The 21,163-nt window shown below is 43.3% G+C and overlaps 1 protein-coding gene across 11 annotated transcripts in view; it reads right to left on the minus strand.

Moving 5' to 3' along the window:
* fat3a (FAT atypical cadherin 3a) overlaps positions 1–10,953 on the minus strand; it is a 104,318-nt gene extending 93,365 nt beyond the window's left edge. For 10 of the 11 annotated variants that reach the window (XM_015976029.3, XM_015976026.3, XM_015976025.3 and 7 more), the window contains exon 1: positions 10,679–10,953. In XM_015976029.3, the coding sequence (XP_015831515.3) occupies positions 10,679–10,727 (49 nt within the window). In that variant the 5' untranslated portion in view covers positions 10,728–10,953. Of the gene's footprint in view, positions 1–10,671 lie in introns of all 11 variants that reach the window. The other variant, XM_054736897.2, reaches the window with a different exon arrangement.
* Positions 10,954–21,163: the final 10,210 nt, after the last annotated feature.

Here is a 21,163-nt window from a genome sequence, read left to right on the forward strand (position 1 = left end):
ATTTTCCCACTGTTAGTCAGACAATTGGAGTCCCTGAAGCTGGAGAGGGGTGTGTGTGCGTGTGTGTAATTACTTTAAAAAGAGCGGGAAAAGCAAAGAGAAGGGGAGTGTTAATGAGAGCAGTGAGATGTGAACAAACTGCTTCCAGTCTGATGCACCCATTCCAAGTCCAGAGGTGCAGAAAGGAGGCCACTGCAGGAGGAACTTTGGGGGTCAAACACTCACATTTTAATGTGAACACACACACACACACACAGGCGTGTGTGTGTGTGTGTGTGTGTGTGTGTGTGTGTGTGTGTGTGTGTGTGTGTGTGTGTGTGTGTGTGTGTGTGTGTGTGTGTGAATGACTAGAAACCTGTCTTGCAATAAGTGTTTGATCCTTCCTCTCTAGTATTCTGTAGAAGATCATAGAGTGTAAGGTCAGTTAATCCACACATGTCCCAGGACTGGTCTCATTATTCCTGAAAACAGATGTCTAAATCTCACCTGCTGCTTATTTTAAAGGTGTTGAACACTTGTTTAATCAGTGCATTTGCAGTGGTCTCTGGTAGGAATGAATGCCTTGTAAAATGTAAGCTTGGAATAACCTTAACCAGGAAGTACAAGTCAGCTGGAGTTGAAAGTAGCTTCAGACGGCAGATTTTGGACTCCTGATATTTGGGCGTCTGGCCTCTGATTGGCTAACAACAATGCAACTCTACCACTGACTCTGTTTGCTCTGCAAAGTTTATGTTTTATCTCTACAAATAACTCAAGCCTGAAGAAGTTCTGCCATGTGGTGAAGTCGCTAATGCTAATGGTTAGCTTCTACTAGTCAATACGTTTTCCGTTTCCTGGAGGCTAAGCCAACAACAGCCTTCCCTCACAAAACACCAACCAATCCCAGAGGATGTCCCCTTCTTAATGATTTGATCATGACCCAGTCATAACTGCCCTCTGATCACCTCCCCCCTCTTCGCAAACCCCTCTATGTGCAGGAATCGAACGTTGGGGTGGGAGGCTCGAAGAAAGGGGTTCGACCTTTTGAATTGCGTATGTCCAAAAGTTAGCTTGCTTGAACGGCAAGAAAAACGTCTCATACTGCACCTATGACTTTATGAAGCCAAAGCTTTCCAGTGGAGGATCTGCTAGTGTGAATCAACCCCTAACCATGCTGACCATTACAGGAGAAATACCGGCTGATTCTAATCACCACCGGTAGTAAAAATATCATCTGTGAATGAAATAGTAAATTTGTGTAGAACGTCTCGAGGTTTGGGACTCCAACGTTCTTTACAGTATTTAGTATAAAATCATTCACACGTTGATGGTGGTAAGCTAGACCAGGGGTGGGCAAGTCCGCTCCTCGAGGGCTGCTATCCAGCATGTTTTAGTTGTTACTCTGTTCCGACACACTTAATGCAGCGATTGTATTACCTGTTCAGCTAAGTAGAGGCCTTTCAAACACTTGCTGATTAAAATCAGGTGTGTTAAAACAGGAAAACGACTACAACACGCTGGATAGTGGCCCTCGAGGACCAGGATTGCCCACCCCTGAGATAGACTGTAGCCACTGCTGCCCCGGGGCGCACTGGCAGGAGGAGGGTAAGGTGTCTGACACGGACGGAGCTGATGGACAAACTCCTAACCTCTGTCCTGAGCCATCGTCACCCCAGTGTGAGATTCAGTTATGTGAAAGTGAAACTGAGTCTTCAGTAATGGCGTTTGCAGCTTTTTGCTCTTTGAGCCTGCCTCTTGCTCCTGAAGAAAGATTCTGTGCTACGAAAGCACCGGGCAGTCTAGTCAGGAACCAAGACGTCTGGATGTTGGAACGCTGGTGCTAAACAAGGTACATCTCCAGTTTCCCTCTAGAATCCGTATGATGGAAAACAAAACACTAAATGGAAACATGACTACAGCAACGATGTCATTGCAGCTCCAAAAACCACCTGAGATGTGAAAACAGCTCAAGAAGGAGAAGCAAGTCTGCTCTCCCAGTTTTGGTGAGTCTTTATCAGGGCCCTATGAAATCTCCTTTTCCCCCAAAATCAGCTTTTTCTGTTCCTACTGTTGTGAATTGCACATTTCCATTCTGACCGTATATATTAACCTAAACGTGTGTATTTATAGAGTGCAGCTCCACAAGACTCTTACTGAACTTTCACGAGTGCTGCCTTGCTGCAGAACATCGAGCACTCTTGCAAGATTATTAGCGTTTTAACAAATCTTTTTAAAAGAACATAATGTATTACTATTATTGTTATTATTTATGAGCAGAATTAGATGTTACTGTGTTTTTAGTCCATGTTTAAGAATTGAAAAAAGCCAGGAAGGATGAAAGTAGAAAATGAGCATGAGAGAGAACGTGGTGGACGCTGTTTGTTTCTGTTCGGAGTTCAATAAAGTTCAGAGAAACTGGACTGGCGTAAACTTGTTTTTCTAAAAGAATATCTGAGGCAACAGAAATAACCTCACACCTCGTTTCTTATGAAGAAGAAGAAGGTAGCAGGAGCTAGCCACGACTGTGTGAGAGAAAAGGAGAGGAGTCCCATCATCCAGGGGGAGCTGAGAGTGCAGCTGCTGCTCCTCCTCATCAAAAGGAGACAGCTGAGGCGGATGAGTAAGATGTCTCCTGGTCACGTCTCACTAGGAGGAGACCTTGGGAAGATCCTGAACTCATTGGAGTGATCATAAATCCTCTTTGGCCAGGGAACACCTCCATTTCCCCAGGAGGTGGTGGAGGGTGTTTCTGCGGAAGGAGCCCTCATTGTGGCTAGATGTTAGCTCATTTGTTCAACCAGAACCAACGCGTGCTTCTCCAAACAGATCAGAGAGGCAGGATAAAATATGATTATATGTTAATTATCGAACATTTTACACAGAAACCTACTTTAAAAGATCTGAGGCCTCATTCATCAAGCTTGCTTACGCACAAAACGGAGTCGGAAAACTGCGTAAGCAACTTTCCACGCAAACTTTGGGATTTATGAAAGAACTTAGCGGAAAAATGTGTGCAACTTTAAGTTGACTGAGGACCTGGCTTACGCACATGTTGGACACGGAGAGCACCTGCAGTGTTGCTGCTGAGAAGGATAACATTATGAAATCCTGCAGCATTATCACTTGTACCGCTTCGTGCGCACACGCATGCACGCACGCACACACACACACACACACACACACACACACACACACACACACACACACACACACACACACACACAGCCTGAAGCACAGAATGTGGAATGCTGAATGTCAGCAGGGGGGCAGATTGAGACAGTGTGAGCGTCCTGTCATGGTGACTCAATTGCGCCCTGGCTACCTGGATAAGGGAGATCTCTGTTTGGGTGACTGGTTAGCACATGTGACTCTCACCCGGGAGTCTGGGGATCGAATCCCGAATGGACCATTTTTTTTATATCCGCCACAGATCTCTCTGAAGAATTCCCAACATTGACGGCTTCAGCGACGCTGTGCCACTTTGATGATTTTCTCTTATTTGTTATGCCACTGCTGTGACCTCCAAAAAGCACTTCCTTTCATTTCTCCACCTCACCCACAGGTACCTCAACTTCTGCTTCTGTGAAATAGCGCTTCCTTGATCTGCCTTGATCTACGGTCGCCATCGTCATTGGCGGAGCGCTGCAACAGCCGGCTTATGTATATGCATGAGATCCACAAGGCACTTTGCATTGACTATATATGGCAGTAAGTGGGTGTGGTGAGGGCGGGATGTGACTAAAATGCAGCTGAGAAACATTCTCGTTAGTCTCTGATTTATGAAGCGGAGATTGCGTGCAGCTGTGCGTACTCCATGTTTGATAGATCACAAACCTACTTGGCATAAGTACGTTTTTGTTGCTGAACTTAAGTACGGTTTTAGTCAGGATTCTACGCAATGTTTGATAAAAGAGACCCCTGGGCTCCAAATGACTAGCACACTTAGCTAATGACCTAAAATCATGAAATGATCTGATGTTAGGAAGTGAAGTCAGCTGTGAGCAGAAAACCAAACTAAAGAGAAGAAACTGCTTCACAGAATTAAGAAACAGGAAACTACATATTTCGGTATGTGGGCGTACACCGCCACCGTTTAACAGTACAGCTTCTGTATGACCGGGCTGCTCTCACAATCATCCACACCAGTCCTGTACAAACAGCAGCACCGAAGCACACCAACAGGCAACACGGGAGCCTTGATGTGGAATGAACCCCCGTCTCTCCTCCACCCTCTCTTTCTCTTAGACACACAGAGAATAAAAAGAAGGGAGGAGCTTCCAGGGAGCTGGCATTTGGCACAAAGATGCTCACAACTCCCCAAGGATCCCAGTCATCATGGAAAATGTGGGGAGGGTGTCCCCTGCCCCCTCTTCCATTGTTTGAGAGTCAAAGTGCTCGGCAAAGAGTTCATCCACTGCAGGCACGATGGCGGCCATTTCTCTGCTAAGGCTCTTTGCATGGTTTGTACAGTCATGCAGGCACCATCCAGAAATGTAATCTCAGGAAGGTGGAACCACGGCACTGGGGGATCCATCACGCTAAATTACATCCCACTACAAAGAAGGTGCTGCTGCAGCAATTTAAGCTAGCCTCAGACTCAGCAAGTCCTTATTAGTTATAAAGAACATTTCAGATTAATGGGATTGTTCCTAGGAAAAATTATTTTGCTTCTTCCACTCTGGATGTTTCCTCTTTAGAATAAACACTGTAGGGATCTGAAAAGGAGAAACTTCTCATGCATTGCAATCTCTAAAACCATTTTATGTAGAAACAAATCCAATTAGATTTTTAAAGAATCCGCGCAGATGTCTGCATGCACAGTGCTGCTGTTGGTATTCTTATTTAATGTGTGAAATAGCTTGTTTCTTCCCTTCATCATAATTTCAACACTGAAGGAATTTTTGAGCATTCAGAATGACATCAAAGCTATGTGACGCGTTTCTTATTCTAACTATAATAAAGCTGAAACCTTAGCCTCTAGAACAAATGAACTACAGGCCTCTAAATATTAGCTCGCCAACTCTGCAGTGACAGAATGCTCTCACAGCAGGGGGGATGCCTGCACCTGCAGTAGCAACGTGTAGCTTAGCTTAGCATTAGCAACAGTAGCACCTGAACAGGTGTGGTGGAGACAGAAGTGTGTGTGAGAATAGTGTGTTTAGAAAATAAGTTTTCTTTTAACAAATTCCTTGTCGTTAGGAAAAAAAATGTAAATTTTCTGATTATCGTTCTTAGGTTTCATGATTTAACTGCAGTGTAACTTCCTCTTGTTTTTATTCTTTCCTAACTTCGGAAACAAGCAATAATACTGGGATCCAATTGGATCCACAGAATTAAACATGGTTCACAATAGAGGTCGACTGATATTGGTTTTTCTTTTGATGACACCGATGCCGATATGTAGGAAACACGGTAAGTGTTGGCCGATACGTACTGCCAACTTTAATGGGCCGATTTTCACGGTCGATTTCTAGACATTCTCCACCTTAATACTAAAATGTAGGACTGCACAATATATCGCAAATATATCATTATCGAGATATCGGCATGTGCAATATGCATATCACAAAGAACAGATAAATATCGTAATTAAATGGTCAGCTGGAATCTTTGCTACACATAATTCATTCTGTCAATCAAACGGAAGCATGATGTTGTTTTTTTAACAAATCAAATAGAGGTCTTCACCCATTTGGTCAATTGGGTGGGTTCTCATAGGTTAGAGGCCCGCCTCAGAGGTGGTTAATTTTGAAGGTTAGCAAACACCTGAGTTAGCTTTGTTCTGCTCTTTCTGCTGATTCTGCTTTTCCCGGGATCCACTGATTGCCTTTTCTTGTTTTCTTTTTCCATTCCCTCACATCCTTTGCTTTTCACATTTGTATCAATTATTTTTGTCATTTTTTTAGTTACGTTTTTATTTATCGCAAGTAATATCGTCATCGCAATATTAATCACTGTTATTGCATATCGCAGGTTTTCCTAATATCGGGCAGCCCTATTAAAATGTCACTTATAACGTCGGTTGATGCACAAAATTTCTGAAGCTGAATCAGTTTTTGAACTCGGAATTAAACTAATTGCTAAATCTTAAAGCTGCTTTCCGGAGTTTTCCTCTTTCAGAAATTACGTACGATTTGTCAGAAATCTGTAAAAGTGATTATCTTATCATGTACTGTGATATAATATAAGCACTACATCTTTTTATTTTTATTTTTTTGCTAAGCACGCCCCCTGCCTGGCCGAGCTCCGTGCAATAGGAAACTGAGTGCCGACCAGAACTAACCAATAGCGTTAGACTACCGCTTAGACGCTTCACATTTAAGGAATACCTCGGCTGATTCAGAGCTGATGAACTTTTCACGGACAAGAAAGTCTCTAAAATATAAATATATGAAAACACAACATGACATGAGTATAATACTCGTAAAACAACGTGTTTTAGCTGTTTGTCTGCTATAGAAACACATTTATAAACTAGAAACGTGAAGTCGCCATCTTGAAAAAAAAAACGAGGAACAGCGTTTTTGTGTGATACACTTGTCAGCCACTAGATGGTGCCATCGGATAAGAGAAGTACTCCGGAAGGAAGCTTTACCTTAGTGCACTGCTCAGTGTTAAAGTCAGACACCTAAATAAAGTTACTTTAGAGTATTTGTCATCCAGATGTTATTAGTAAACATAAAAATACATTTAAAATGATTTCTCCAACAACAGTGGGCTGCTCGAGGATACGCCTGACTTTAAATCGGCTTTACTAAGGACAAATATCAGCTGACACCGATGTATAAAAAACTGTAAATATTGGCCCGATATATCGATAAATCGGTCTACCAAACAGAGATCACAAATAAGTAAGGCATCTGATTTGGTTAAAAATCCTTAAACATGTATTATGATGTATTAAATGTAAAAGGAGGAATAAACTGATCAGCTCTGATTACCTGACTGTTTGCAAAGAAAAAGACCAGATGATGGAATTGCAAATGGACTATAAATGATGCCATGAGCTGTTTCCAGTAGCTCAACATAGGCTGAAAGCAGCAGTAAACATATAATTAATCACATTAATATATCAGCGCTCTTAATTATGAGGGAGTCACTCCAGAAAACCCGATCTAATCACCTATGTAGAAAGATCTCAGCTCATTTAAACTATCTCATAAAGATATTTTCTAGTGAATCTAAAAGAAATAAAAATGCACAAAACCAATTGTTCCAAACAATCAAAGATCTCCAGTGTTTCTGTAAAACACATCAAAACACAACTCCAGACATCACGGAGTCGGGTTCCTGTGACTCGAGATGAACAGAACCTCATTATTTATTAAGGTACGGCACTGAAACACTTATTAACAGCCTGATCCAATGTTTGTCACTTTAAGGGTTTCAAACAAAAACAATACAATGATACATTTAAATGTGCAGCCCAAATAGAGTTGTATACAGTGATGTAAACGTGCAATCTGAGCACAATGTGCAACATCGCCGTAAGACATCTCCCCATAGAACCACGTAAGTAAACCCCGTGCCCTTGGAGCTCAGGTAGACTTCATAGCAGAAACAGCATTTTGCTTCTTATGGCTGCATCTTTTTAAGTTTCTCTTAAATCCTCTCCAGTCTGCAGAGTATGCACCTCCAAGCTTCCATATACTTTAATTACGCTTTAGCTCAAAGTATTATCTTCAAAACTGTAAGTTTTATCTAGGGCTGAATCGATTCCTCGAGTACCTCGAATAATTCGAGTACAAAAAATCCTCGAGTCAAATTCTCTGCCTCAAGGCTTCGTTTAATTCATGTTTGATTAGTTCATGGCTTTGCGATCGCCCGGGGTCATGTTTCACCCGGACCGAAATAAGTGACGCACATACACACTGCACTGAATGCACACGCGAGTAGCGAATGTAACTTAACTTTCTCTTAAGCCATGGCGGACAACTTGAACCCCGGTGGAGTGCGAAAAAGACGGAAAATGTCAAAGGTGTGGGACCATTTTTCACGTTGTAAGGCGGAAAACGTAGTCCAGTGTAAATACTGTAAAATGGATTTAGCCTACCACAACACCACATCCTCCATGCTGCAGCACCTGACCAGGAAACATCCACATGTAAATGTCACTTCTGTAAGCGGACTCGGGGCCTCTACAAGATAATGCATTTTAGCCTGTATTTCTATATATTCTGCAGGAAACTGCGACTTTTTCATTTGTAGCACTCAGTTTCAGCTCACACCGTACGTCTGGTAGCAACACGTCGGACTTAAAATGTGCTAAAAATAGCAGTTTTTACACAATACGTCGGACTTTTTATTGTGTTGTTATTGATATTTGTTGTCCCTTGGGATTGCTGCAGGAGGACACGGGTATTTATGAGTGGTGGAGGAAAACAAAAGACAGTAAATAAATGTTTTGTGATCAGTATAATTTGACATAACCACGGCAAACATGCTTTCTCGACAATCCTTGTTAGTGTGTGTGAGAAAAAAAGTGTAGAAATTAAAACGGACGTGTGTTAGGGAAACAGCTGGCGAGCTGTTTGTGCATGCGCCGTGAGCGGTTCTGGTTCTGTTTGGGCCGCAGCCGCTCACAGCGCTACTTCAACAGTTATCCTCCTAGTTTTTGCCCGGCTTGCCGGGCTAGCAGATTCTCGCACGAGGGGAAAATCGGCCCACGGTTGTATACTTATTTTTTGCACAGGCATTTGTTTACTGTGAAGTAAAGTTGAAGTGCTGAAGTTTTGAAAACTAATTGTGAATAAAACGTGAAGAATAACTGGCAATTGCTAGCTCCTTTTAAGAGGTCTTTCATATTTTATAACATGAATGGTTTACAAACACAAAAGGGTCATTTATTAGCGTACTCGATTAATCGATAAAAGATTCGATACAGTACTCGATTACAAAAATATTCGATAGCTGCAGCCCTAGTTATATCTATCTGGCTCGTCTCCCAGCGCAAACAGGAAATACAAAACTCGGTGCAGCAGCCTTGGTGAGTGATGAGGCCTGCTGAAACACGAACTAAGATTAAAAACCACAAAGCACACATTGACCCAGAGACTTTTAAAAATTTAGAAGAACAACTATTTTTGATCCACCGGATGATGAGAATACATGTAATGACCGCTTAGCGACAGAGCAGCAGCCAGCTAGCGGTAGCGACACCTGTTAACTCTAGAAACTCACTGATTCAGGGTTTCTCAGTGCTTTATAAACCTGGCAGCCCGCCAGGCTTTGCTTGGCCACCCGCCAGGCTAAGCGTCATGCCCCGCCCCCCTCCCCGACCCTACCGTGTCCGCTGGCACGAACGGCACAACGAAACTAGAGCCCTCCATCAGCTGATACTGGTGAGAAACAGCTGTGAAATGTGTGCAACCTCCCCACCCCCGCCCCTGACGGCCAAATCCACCAGGCTTAACTCATTTTCTGGGGGAAATCCTGCTGGTTGTATATTTAAATCGGCATAAACATTACATCACCTTGTTTCCTGTCTGAAATTTATATCAGTATTTTAAATAAATCCTAATGCTGCCCAGTCTAAGATACTACTGTGATATTAATTTTTCATTTGTGGTTGCTATGGTGACCCCAATGAGCCACTTGCAGCAGCTTTAACATTTCTTTACATGTTGGTTCTTGTAACACTTTGGAAAATAACATCTGGGCACTTTGAGAGTAGATGGTTACGAAGCTGATGGAGGGAGGTTTTTAAGGGTGCCACAGCCAGTTAGTTTATTTTTCACTCCTGACGAAAAGAGGGGATTTCAAACTGATAGAAAACCAATTACCAAACATCTCATAATGGCCTCTGAAGAGCAGAGTTTAGAGCCAGTATTGGCTCCTAATCTGTGGAGAACAAGTAATAATATGAGGTGCTGAAAGACGAGCAGGAGTCAGATGTAAGGAGGCAGAGGTGGGGAGGGAAAGGAGAGGAAACAAAAGAGTAAAACAGTCCAGCAGGACAGATGCAGAGCTGTTTGACTACACACACACACACACGCGCGCGCGCGCGCGCGCGCACACCTAGAGCAGCCTGGTGAGCAGGTACAGTCCAGCCTTCCTGATGACTTTAGCAGACACCTCACCATAAAGACTCCAGTCTGAACTGGTTCCAGTGAGACTCCCAGTCCCATAAATAATCCATGTCTCCCATTCAAACGTGTCATGTGAACGCTTGTGAGAAAGTTCAGACCAGCTGTTTCTCCCATCTGCACGTTCAGACCTGGCAACCATCACACCCAACCTGGCAGCACCGACAGAGACGTTTGAAAGGTCTCACGCGTAAACGCGCAGCTGATAAAGAGCTGGCTGGTTCCTTTACGGTTCTGGTTCTGGTACGGACCGACTGTAGGCCGGTGAAGATGACTAAAGCGCAGCAGCAGCAGGAAAAGGCCTGGTTTGTGGGCATCTGGTATTGAACATCGTTCTGTCGCTTTATCTGACGCATAATCAATACGTGGATCGGTTTTTATCAAATAGGAAAACGTTGATGGAGCCATCCTTTCAGCACCGAGGAACCAGAACCTCCTCCAGCTTTGAGCCAAGACCGCAACAAGGTCCGAGCGGCTCCAACCGAACCTGAGAGGCACACAGCAGCAGAACCCGCAGCCCACCTTCACGCTTCTGTTTGCACCAGGGTTCTTTTATCAACACAAAGCCCGTTCACGCACACCGCACCGCACGCATCTCTAGGCACACCTCTTACTCTGCAGTCGTATTTCAGCTGGGTCTGCGGCTCTCTCCGCGGAGCTCATCCGCCCATGGTGCCGATCTCACTGAGAAACGCTTCCGTCGAACTGCGTCTGGTCCACGGCGCTGGCAGAACCGCTCGTGGCTGGCTGAAGACTCCGAACCGCTCTGCCCTCACGGCTCCGCGGCTGATGTGGGTTTGGGAAGGCCGGGTGGTTCGAAGAGAGGCGCGGGCACAGCGCAGCCTGCCGGAGACCTCACACTTTCATCAGCGCGTGCTCGTGGCTGGGTGCGCTCACGCGTGTTCGTGTGTGTCTGTCAGTCAAAAATCTCACTGTTACACTGACAGCCTGGAGGGTGGACTGGGTGTGCGTGCGCGTGCGGCTGGGTACTTTAAATCACATAAAACCTGCTTTTGACAAGAAAGGACAGCAGGTGAAGCCAGGGCCGGAGCTGATGGATGGCCTCGGGGGGGGGGGGGGGGGGGGGGGGGGCTATGAGAGGACCCATGCTCCTGTCAATCACTTAGCATATAATAATAATAATCATCATAATAATAATAGTAACAATAAAAATAATAATAGTACATGGTTACTTTTCATAAAGCATAACATTTGTTACACACACACACACACACACACACACACACACACACACACACACACAGCATTCTGCTGGTGTTGGTAAAATTATAACCACAGCAGAATTCCCAGGGAGGAGCTGAAATCCAACCGTCAATCCTCGGATTATTTTTAGATAACATAGCCTATGGTAGATTGCAAAGACAAATTAAAGCTGCAATGGTAAATCTGTGAAACAACACGGTCACAGAACTCTCACCCCTCCCATTAGCTATCATCCCTTGGCCACGCCCCCCTGATATGGGAATGGACATTGCCAGAATAAAAAAAGAGCACTATACATCAGTCTCTGCTTTCTAGGTCCAAACGTCTTTTGTTGTACATGAGTTCAAATTATGGTTTTCTTTTTGCTAAGCTGAGTCCCATTCTGTCCTGCTCTTAAACTGTTCTCCACACCTTCATCTCCTCACGCTCCAAACACTCCCACATCACCCTGCTTCTCCTCCAGCTTCACTGGCTGCCAGTCAACTTCAGGGTTCATTTCAAGATCCTGGTTCTGGTCTATAGGGCCTTACATGGACAAGCACCATCTTACATTGGTGATCTTCTGAGTCCCTACACCCCCAGCAGGTCCCTGAGGTCCAGTGACCAAAGCCTACTGGTTGTGCAGCACCAGGCTAAAGACCAAAGGTGGCAGATCATTTGCTGCTGTGGCCCCCAGACTCTGGAACTCTCTCCCCCTGAGCCTGAGATCAGTGGACTCAGTGGTCTCCTTTAAAAAGCAGATGAAGACTCACTTGTTCAAGCTGGTTTTGGTGTGACGTTCATCATGTCCTTATTCTGCTATTTCTGCCAATTCTGCCTTTGTAAGGATCTATCGATGACCTCCATTTATTATTTTCTCTTTCTTTATTATTTTCTTTTTCCCTTTCCTTACATTTTTAACATATTTTTTACTTTACCCAATTTATTATACTTTGTAGTCATTTTTTAATCTGTTGTATTTTATTTTTATTCTTGTAAAGCACCTCGTGATTTTTATCTTAAGAGGCAATATAAAACATTGTTTCTTCTTGTAAAGTAGAGGAGGTAGCGTTGGGTTTCAGCGCTTTCTCCTTCTCTGATATCACTGAACCTGTCACGCCAGTGGTGTTCTGCTGAAAAATGTGCACATGCATAATGAGAGGACAGGTTATTTGAGACAGACAACAGGATAGGCCAATCGTTGGTTTAGAACCGAGCCGTGTTATTGGCTGAGGATTTTATGCAAATGCAAGAGAACCACTTTATTATAAGTTTTTACACCACAACATATTTTTAGCTATATTATGTTAGAACGTTGTTAAGAGGCATGAAAAAATAGTTTTACAGATTTACCGTTGCACAATATAGAGAGACATTTTACCTTCACAGATCACACACCAACCATTCCACCTCTATCTCCAGTTATTATAATAAATGTCAGAATAACACTTGTTACTTTCAAACGTTCCAGATACATCTCTAACTGGTATTTGTTAAACACAAACAGGAGGTGACCATAAACAACAGCTTATGATATTTAAAGATCTCAAAGTTTATATCAAAGTGTTCATGAAGGCAGCTCAATGGGATGTTCCAGCCTGCTTTACCCACATGACTGATGATGAAAACCAGCCAGATGAAGCACAATGAGGGCACACTGTTCCTGCTAATTGAAGTTTTTAGTTATTTGTCTAAAATGATCAGTAAGTGAGAAACTAGCTGATATGGAGCTCCCAACATTTTCAATGATTGTTGGTCTCCTTGAGCCAACTTCCACTTTCTGGTTCTTTTCTCTGGTCCAGCCGTGTCTGTGTCGTATTACAGAACACGAGAAGCTGAGTGCCTCCATACTGATCTAATCAATGAAAACAAAACCTTGATTGGGACATCCCTAGGCCGAAATCATTTAAATGAGACTGAAAAATGTAGCTGCCAGTTAGCCTAGAAATCAGAATGATTTTTCTCTGCATCACGGTCTAGCCACACTCCACAGGAGCCTCAGCAACTCTACCATTGACCTGAGCAGTTTTGTGTTGTACGCCAATCACAGCGCTCAATTGGTGTGGTGGGCGGGATGATGCAATGGAGTGGAACAAAGATGGCTTAAAACGGCTTTGGCATCAAATTTTGGACTATTTAGACTTTTCTTTGAGTTAAAAACAGATAGAGGTACTTAATCATTTTAGTTAGAAAAAGGATGTGGTTCTTTCTTCTTCTATGGTGTGTGGTGGACTGCCCCGTTGACTGACGTCTGTAGTGGTGAGTTTGTAATGCTGTTTGTTGTCCAATAGCATGCGGAGATGGTTTAAAAGACAACCGTAGATTACGCCCCATGACCAAGCTCAGTCTGGGTTGTTGTCGGATTATGTTTTCATGTTTATGGGATGGCTTGTCAGGCAGAATGTAGCATGAATTTACATCAAAGCAACAATCCACACCAAAGGTTATCTCAGAGCATTTTACAGGTCAAAGGTTAACATTTTTACTTCCAGGACGTCAGTGATATAGCAGGCAGTGCCGTTACCTCTGATTCAAATCTTGGGTTCTGTTGACATCTGCATGGTTTGCACACACCCTTTATGTAAGCTTGTATTTGTATTTAAAGAGCAAGTCACCCCCTACCAGAGTCTAACTCCACTCCCACTTCATGTTTGAAAAATGCAACAAATGCTGTTGCCTGGCAGACCGAGAGGGTGGAGCCGCTAACAAATACACACACACTCAGGCTCACGACAGCATTGTGACATCATAATGTACCAGTTTACATCATAGCATACTTCTTAGCCAATAGCGGTGGCAGATTTAAATTAAAATACAATGCAGAGTTTTTACCTGACAACGGCACAACACTGCCAGTTTTAGGCAGAATATTTAAATTTTAACCAAGATGCACTGAAGTGCCAAATTATTGACGACACGTGTCTGCAGCACGATTAGACACTCATTTATTTAGTTTATCAGCAAAAAAAAAAGTTTATTTGGGGGTGACTTGCTCTTTAAAGTTTCTTCTGAATGGGCTGGATGGTGGCGCACAGTCACCTCGCTGTAAGGTTACTATTGCAGCTCCAGCCTTCTGGGTGGAGTCCAGGAGCTTTGGCTTCATCCTACACATCAAAACATGCATGTTAGGTTAACTGAGGAGGTTCATTAGCCCTAGGTGTGTGTGATTGTATGACTGGTTGTGTCCTCGTGATGTACCTGTCTCTCATCTGAAGACTGCTGGAGACAGACACCAGCTCTCTGTGACCCTACTGAGGAAAAGGCGGTATAGAAGATGAGGTCACCTTGGTCAGATCTGAGACATGATCAAAATGTCCTCACATGCAAAGAGAATTGCTGCTGTGTTCCCTGCACAAGCTGGACTACTGGATCCATGAGTGATACAGAGTGCTGCTGCTGGTGAAATCCAGCATAAATAATCTGTCAGTTTTAATTGTTGGCTATTAATTGGGTTTGGAAGTTGCCAGCAGTTCTGGTTTTCACAAAGACTAGCCAGTGGGTCATCAGTCCATGGAGGATATACTCTGTCTCTCTAAACAGAGGCTGTTCAGGAAGTCATCAATTAAGTTGTAAGTATTTTAGTTGTTTTTACATATAAACACCCTTCAGAATAGCTGGATTATCCTTGTAGGTTAAATCAACGTTCAAAGACATGCCTAGCATGCATTAGCAACATTAATAAATATCGATGTGTTGCGCAGCCACTGCCTGACCAGTAGAGAGCAGTATTGAGACATTAAAAGTATTGCAAATCAATGTGTTCCCAGTTACAGTAAAGATATTTATCATCCTAATAATTCGCTTTGATCACCATGTCTCTCAGCAGTGGAGTAAAAGGTCTCACTCCAGCCAGACCTCACTGTAAGATTAGTCAAAGAGGAAAGTTCATGAGTAATCTAGAAGTCAGGAAGTAGCATGGAAATTGCATCCTAACCATCTCTCTGGACCAAAAAGCGGTCATGCAGTTCCTAGGGCTGGTTGGCTACTACCTCCAATTTATCCTGGACTTTGCAGCTGTAGCCAGGCCCCTAACCGGCCTAACTGGAAAGGGGCCTCAGATTTGGTTCTCTGGACCATAGCCGCCCGGTGCTGTACATCAGCAGGGAACTGTGACACTGCACCATCAAGCAGGAATTCCTCCACCTGTACCTCCTGGAACAAGCCTGTAAACTCTGTGGCACGCGCCACTGCAGAGGCTTCACCGTATGACGAATACCAACGCACGCATCACCCGTTGGTATCATGCCTCTCAGCCTTTCAAGTTATGGGTGATCCACAGGTCAGGTGCTTGTACCTTCTGGATTATTCCTTTTTGTTAACTTTCCCCCACCTCTCTTTTATTCTTCCCCTTCCTTCCCTTCCACTGAGTCCGCTGGGATTTAAAATAAGCTGAAAGAAATCCTAACAGCTTAATAGAGGAGGCTGTAACAACACACCTGTGGAAGTAATTCTGTAAGGCCTGATTTTGGCACTCTGACACCCATTCTGATTGCTGTACTGCTGGACAGGACACAGAGGAAAGGGAAACAGAACTAATTACAGCCCATCCATCCATCCATCCATCCATCCATCCTCGTCCGCTTATCCGGAGTCGGGTCGTGGGGGCAGTAGCCTAAGGCAAGAGGCCCAGACTTCCCTCTCCCCAGCCACTTGGGCCAGCTCCTCCGGGGGAATCCCAAGATGCTCCCTGCCAGGTGAGAGACATTGTCCCTCCACCGTGTCCTAGGTCTACCTTTAGGTCTCCTCCCGGTTGGACGTGCCCAGAAAACCTCACCATGGAGGCGTCCAGGAGGCATCCTGACCGGATGCCCGAGCCACATCAACTGGCTCCTCTCGATGTCAAAGGTTTACATTTTTACGACCTGAGCGGCTACTACAGCCCATCTTCCCTCTTTGCGCACTGCTTCACATGTTTGAGCCAGTAGCTCCTGGCCTGTAGCTGCGTGTTGTTGCAACAGCAGACTGTAACTCACTGTCTGACCCGCGGGTCCACAACTCTACAGCCCTTTCTTCCACTAAAGAGAATCTGTCCAGTGCTGCAGAACAAACCTGAAATAAAGAGAGCTGCTGTTATTAGGCTAGACTTGGTCACATTATGGATTTAAGTAATTAAGGTTAATGATGAATAATTCAGAGATGAACCTCATGTGCAGACACAGAGAGAAAACACTTTATTGTTCATGTCTCATGAATAAAAGCTAACTGTGCATGCAGCGGTGAGCGTTTTTAATATTTGTGCAAAAATAAAGAATAAGTATTCCGCTCTAAAAACATATGCATACACTCACAACAAGAAGTAAACATGATTCCATGTTGAGGTTTCATCAGTTTTTATCATCAAAAGGGGGAACCAATAAACAGCTTCATGCAATTTTTTTGAAATGCCTAAAAAACATATAAAGTAAAATGAAAGAGATTAAAAACCAGACTGCATTAGAGCTTTGAACTCCGGGGTAGAGTCCACCCAGAATGATTTAGTACATAAACTATATCAGTGCTGTTATGTCCACCGGCTAAAATAAACCAGTTTATAAAATATGAAGTGAGACAGTGAGATGGAGAGACAGACCGGCAGTGAGACAAAATGGGAAGATGAGACATAGAGAAGCAGAAACAGTGAGATGAAGAGGCGTCGCTGAAAAATAAACTAATGTTATAAAGCCTCATACACACTTAAAATAAAGCTGGCCTAAAAATAAAGTTTATGTAAGTTTATTACATAAAGTCAATGAAAGGTCCACTGACCTGTTTGCATGTATGTACGGTAGTAAGTGTACATTTACCTGGACTCTGTGTATTTATTTGGTCAATGTTTACGTGAATCTTCAAATAAACTTTATGTAAAAATTTTAAATGAATATGTTTCTGAATGTTTTCATTCAAAATACCAAACTGACAGGTTTCCAAAAACAGAAGATAGAACAAAGGTCAGAGAGCAAAAACTTCCAAATGAAGGCTGTGACTTAAAAACATGTCCACATCAGTGAATAAACATAGATTCAACCCAATAATTCACATAGTGAATTTCTCTGCCATGAAGATGCCTCGATCGAAGACTTCAGACTCCTTCAGGTCGGTCGTGATGGTACAACTGCAGAGCTGCAGCGGTTTACACACACTGTGGAAATGACTGAGTTCTTCTTCATCAGCTGCTTCTTTACGAATCACATGAAGGCTCATGATGGTCTGTTCCAGCCTCCTTTCTGCATCCCTGACGCCAACATTCTGTAGATAAAAACAAAACCATATACAGTACAACTCATCATTGTACCTCTGAGACAACCAAAACAACTCCACTAACCAAGTATTTTTAGTAAGAGTGTCGCGGTGACGTCTTACAACACCTTTCCTCGTTAGTCTGCAAACAAGACCCCACTAATTAAACAGCTACAGGTAAACACACACAGTTAGCTTCCATCAATCTGTGGGCTGCATGGTGGAAAAGCTGGTAACACTGCTGTCCCACAGAGAGAAGGTTGCAGGTTTGATACCCAGCTGCAACTTTTCTGCATGGAGTTTGTTGCCGAGCACTGGAAGGAGCGTGTCTGCGGGGGAGAACGGAGCAGACATATAAGCAGGGACCTGCTGGGGGTGTAGGGACTAAGAAGATCACCAATGTAAGATGGTGCTTGTCCATGTAAGGCCCTATAGACCAGAACCAGGATCTTGAAATGAACCCTGAAGTTGAATGGCAGCCAGTGAAGCTGGAGGAGAAGCGGGGTGATGTGGGAGTACGCTAGCGCTAGTGACTAACTCCGGGAGCGACCTCAGCCTGGGCCTCACCTTAATGCATGCTCGGCCATTTCGACTCTATGAACTCAGTTGTGTCCTCTGTGTGTTCAGATGTGTTTTCTTCCTGGCACTTGCAGAGAACAGACACTTCTCTTTTTGCTCCCTTATCTTTTTATCCCAAGGCTCTTTGTCCTGTCTGCCTACAGAGCACTTCTCTGCATTTCTTCTGAAAAACCCTATTTTTAACCGTGGATTTGATAAACTGGTCATTTAACGCGATTGTTAAGATTTTTTCTACAATGAGAACGGAGCAGGGGGCTCCCGCATGTCCACAGGGGACACACCCGGTGGGATATATGCTGGATTCCTGGAGGGAATGGAAGATCATATGCCTCAGCCAGCTGTCCGTTGAGGATGTCAAAGACGTGTGGATATTTGGCCTGATGATCACTGGATTTCTTCTGATTGGAGTGGGAGGATATCTGGTTTTCTGGAAATTTGGGAAGACGGGGGCGATTGGAGGGTGACCCGCGCCCACGGAAAGCACCGTCCATGTGGATACCTCACAGACTGGGACGTTACTTGAGGTGAATCGTAAACTGGACAATGTTCTAGCTGCAATACCGGTATTAGTGCGCAAAATGGATGTCATCTTGGAGAGAGTCACCGGACGGTATGGACAAGTTTAAAACCCCCAAATTGGCTTCACTGAAGGACTGGAATGATCAGTTTAAAGACTGAAGGCAGAGAGGAAAATTATCTCAGCCTGACCCAAACAAAGTCTTGTTATACGAATCTGACGCCATAACACCCTTGAGAGGCTAGGAACAAACCCCCACGAAGGAATGCAGACAGATGCTGTGCAAACCCGAACTACCCCCCCAGCCCCCCACCACCACCCACTCCCCGCCTTCGGATTGGTGGACTTCAGCCTGGCGAGGTCATCAACCTGCGCTTCTCCCAAGATCTCCCTCCCACCTGTGGCTACAGTGGCTGAGCGCCGTTGATGGCTGCTCTCGCTGGGGGAAACAGGATCCCAGCCCCGTTCTGCCTTCTTATTGGTGTCTCATGTTGTGTTGTCTGAAGTCTGTTGCATATCTATGAGGTGTTTTTTTTTTTTTGCAGAGCAAAGCTGCCCTCCTGGTAGGAGGGTAGCTGTGAAGTGCCTTTTCTTTTTCCCCTCCTCCCGAATCGATTCCTCATGTTACCCTCTTATCTCTATTAAGGTAGCGAGACCCAGGGTTGTGAATGACCACAGTCATTAATTCTTGTCATGTGTCTTGCCCATGTATGTCTGATCTCTGAATTGTGTGTACTGAAACTCTAATTTCCCTCTGGGATTAATAAAGTATCTTTGATTGATTGATTGATTGATAATCATGGAATTATTTGGACAAAGAGGACAAGCTGTGGTGTTAATTTCACTCAGAGCTCATCCAATATATGTCTGCTTTATTTTTATCAGTAAGTAAATGGAATTTTGTACTTTATTTAGCTGGTTTACTGGGAAAATGCTGTGCATTTAACATAACACTGCTTGTTCAAAGATGGGTTGAAATAAAATATCATCACAAGTGTTTATAGGAAACCTGGGTCATGTGTAGAGAAATTTACAGATAGAATAATTGAGGTGTTCGATAAGTCTCAAAGTAAAACTGTGTTCCTTTGTGGTGATTTTAATGTACGTAGATCTAGAGGGAGGGCAGAATATATCAGAGGAGTTTATGAATTCTATGTATAGCACAGAGTTGTTCCCTATGATCACTAAACCAACTAGGATTACAACACATAGTGCAACTATTACTGATCATATTTTTACTAACATGAAAACAGAAGATACGTTGTTATTAGGTGGAATTTTACTGACGGATGTGAGTGACCATCTTCCCATATTTTCTATTCTTGAGTGCGAATATAGTAAACCTGTCCAAGACACAACAGAAGTATATGTAAGAAACAGATCAGTCACAGCATTGAATGCCTTTAAAGAAGACCTAAAGAAGTAGAAATGGGATGATGCGTACAAAGATGACGTGAACATTGCCTATAATACTTTCATGAACATACTGTTGACTTTGTACAATAAGAACTGTAAAATGATCCAAATAGGAGGTAATGCCAAGAAAATTAACAAACCGCGGATGACAAATGGTATAAAAAAATGCCTGCAAGAAAAAAATTATTTATATATAAGGTTTTTGAAGCTTAGGACAAAAGAATCAGAGGTGAGATATAAAAAATATAAAAACAAATTATTATGGATTATAAAACGTCAGAAAAGGGAGTATTACAGTCAATTATTAGATAAAAACAAGGATAACACAAAGAACACATGGGGTGTAATTAGTAAACTTCTAAAAAAAAGATAAAGTACGACCACAATTACCAAATTACTTTATAAAAAACAAGATGGATAATTATGATAAAAAAGAAATCGCAAATGACTTTCATACATTTTTTGTGATTATCGGCTCAAATTTAGCTAAACAAATTCCCAAAGTTAAAAATGATAATACTGGAAAAACAATAAAAGATGTTGGGGATAGTATTTTTCTTGAGGATTCCAGAACTGCGCTGCTCTGGGCGGCTGCATGTTGGAGTAGCTCTGTTGACTATATGGAAGTTTTGCCTTTTTTGGACATTTTTTCTTCTAGTTTCTCAGGAAAAACTGTATTTTTTTGGACACTTTTTTTTCTGTTTCTGGTGCTGTGAAGCTTGGAGGATTTTTACTGCTATTTTTTCACTTTTTTCACTTTTTGAGCATTTGTTATGATGCGTAACCATGGCAACAAGCTGGTTTACAATCGGGAGCAACTGATTAACATTGGAAAGGCTGAAATAATACCTCGACTGAAGCCACAAATCCCAAATGAGCTAAAACACAAGAAGCGTGGGTGCAGAGCGGGAGCAACACGGAGACAGAGAAAGAGGAAATTCAAACCATCTCTTCCATCGATCATAGTGGGCAATGTGAGATCACTGGCCAACAAGATGGAGGAACTCCAAGCCTTTTCAAGGACTCAGCCAGAGTATCGGCAGTTTCGGAACCGCTGGAGAAGATAATGCAAAGAAGGATTCTCCAGAGAATCAAGAAAATGATGGACAACCCTGAGCATTCTCTTCACAAGACTGTCCGACAACGGAAGAGTGTCTTCAGTTTGGCT

This window comes from Nothobranchius furzeri, chromosome 13, assembly GCF_043380555.1.
Source record: "Nothobranchius furzeri strain GRZ-AD chromosome 13, NfurGRZ-RIMD1, whole genome shotgun sequence".
Lineage (NCBI taxonomy): Eukaryota > Metazoa > Chordata > Actinopteri > Cyprinodontiformes > Nothobranchiidae > Nothobranchius > Nothobranchius furzeri.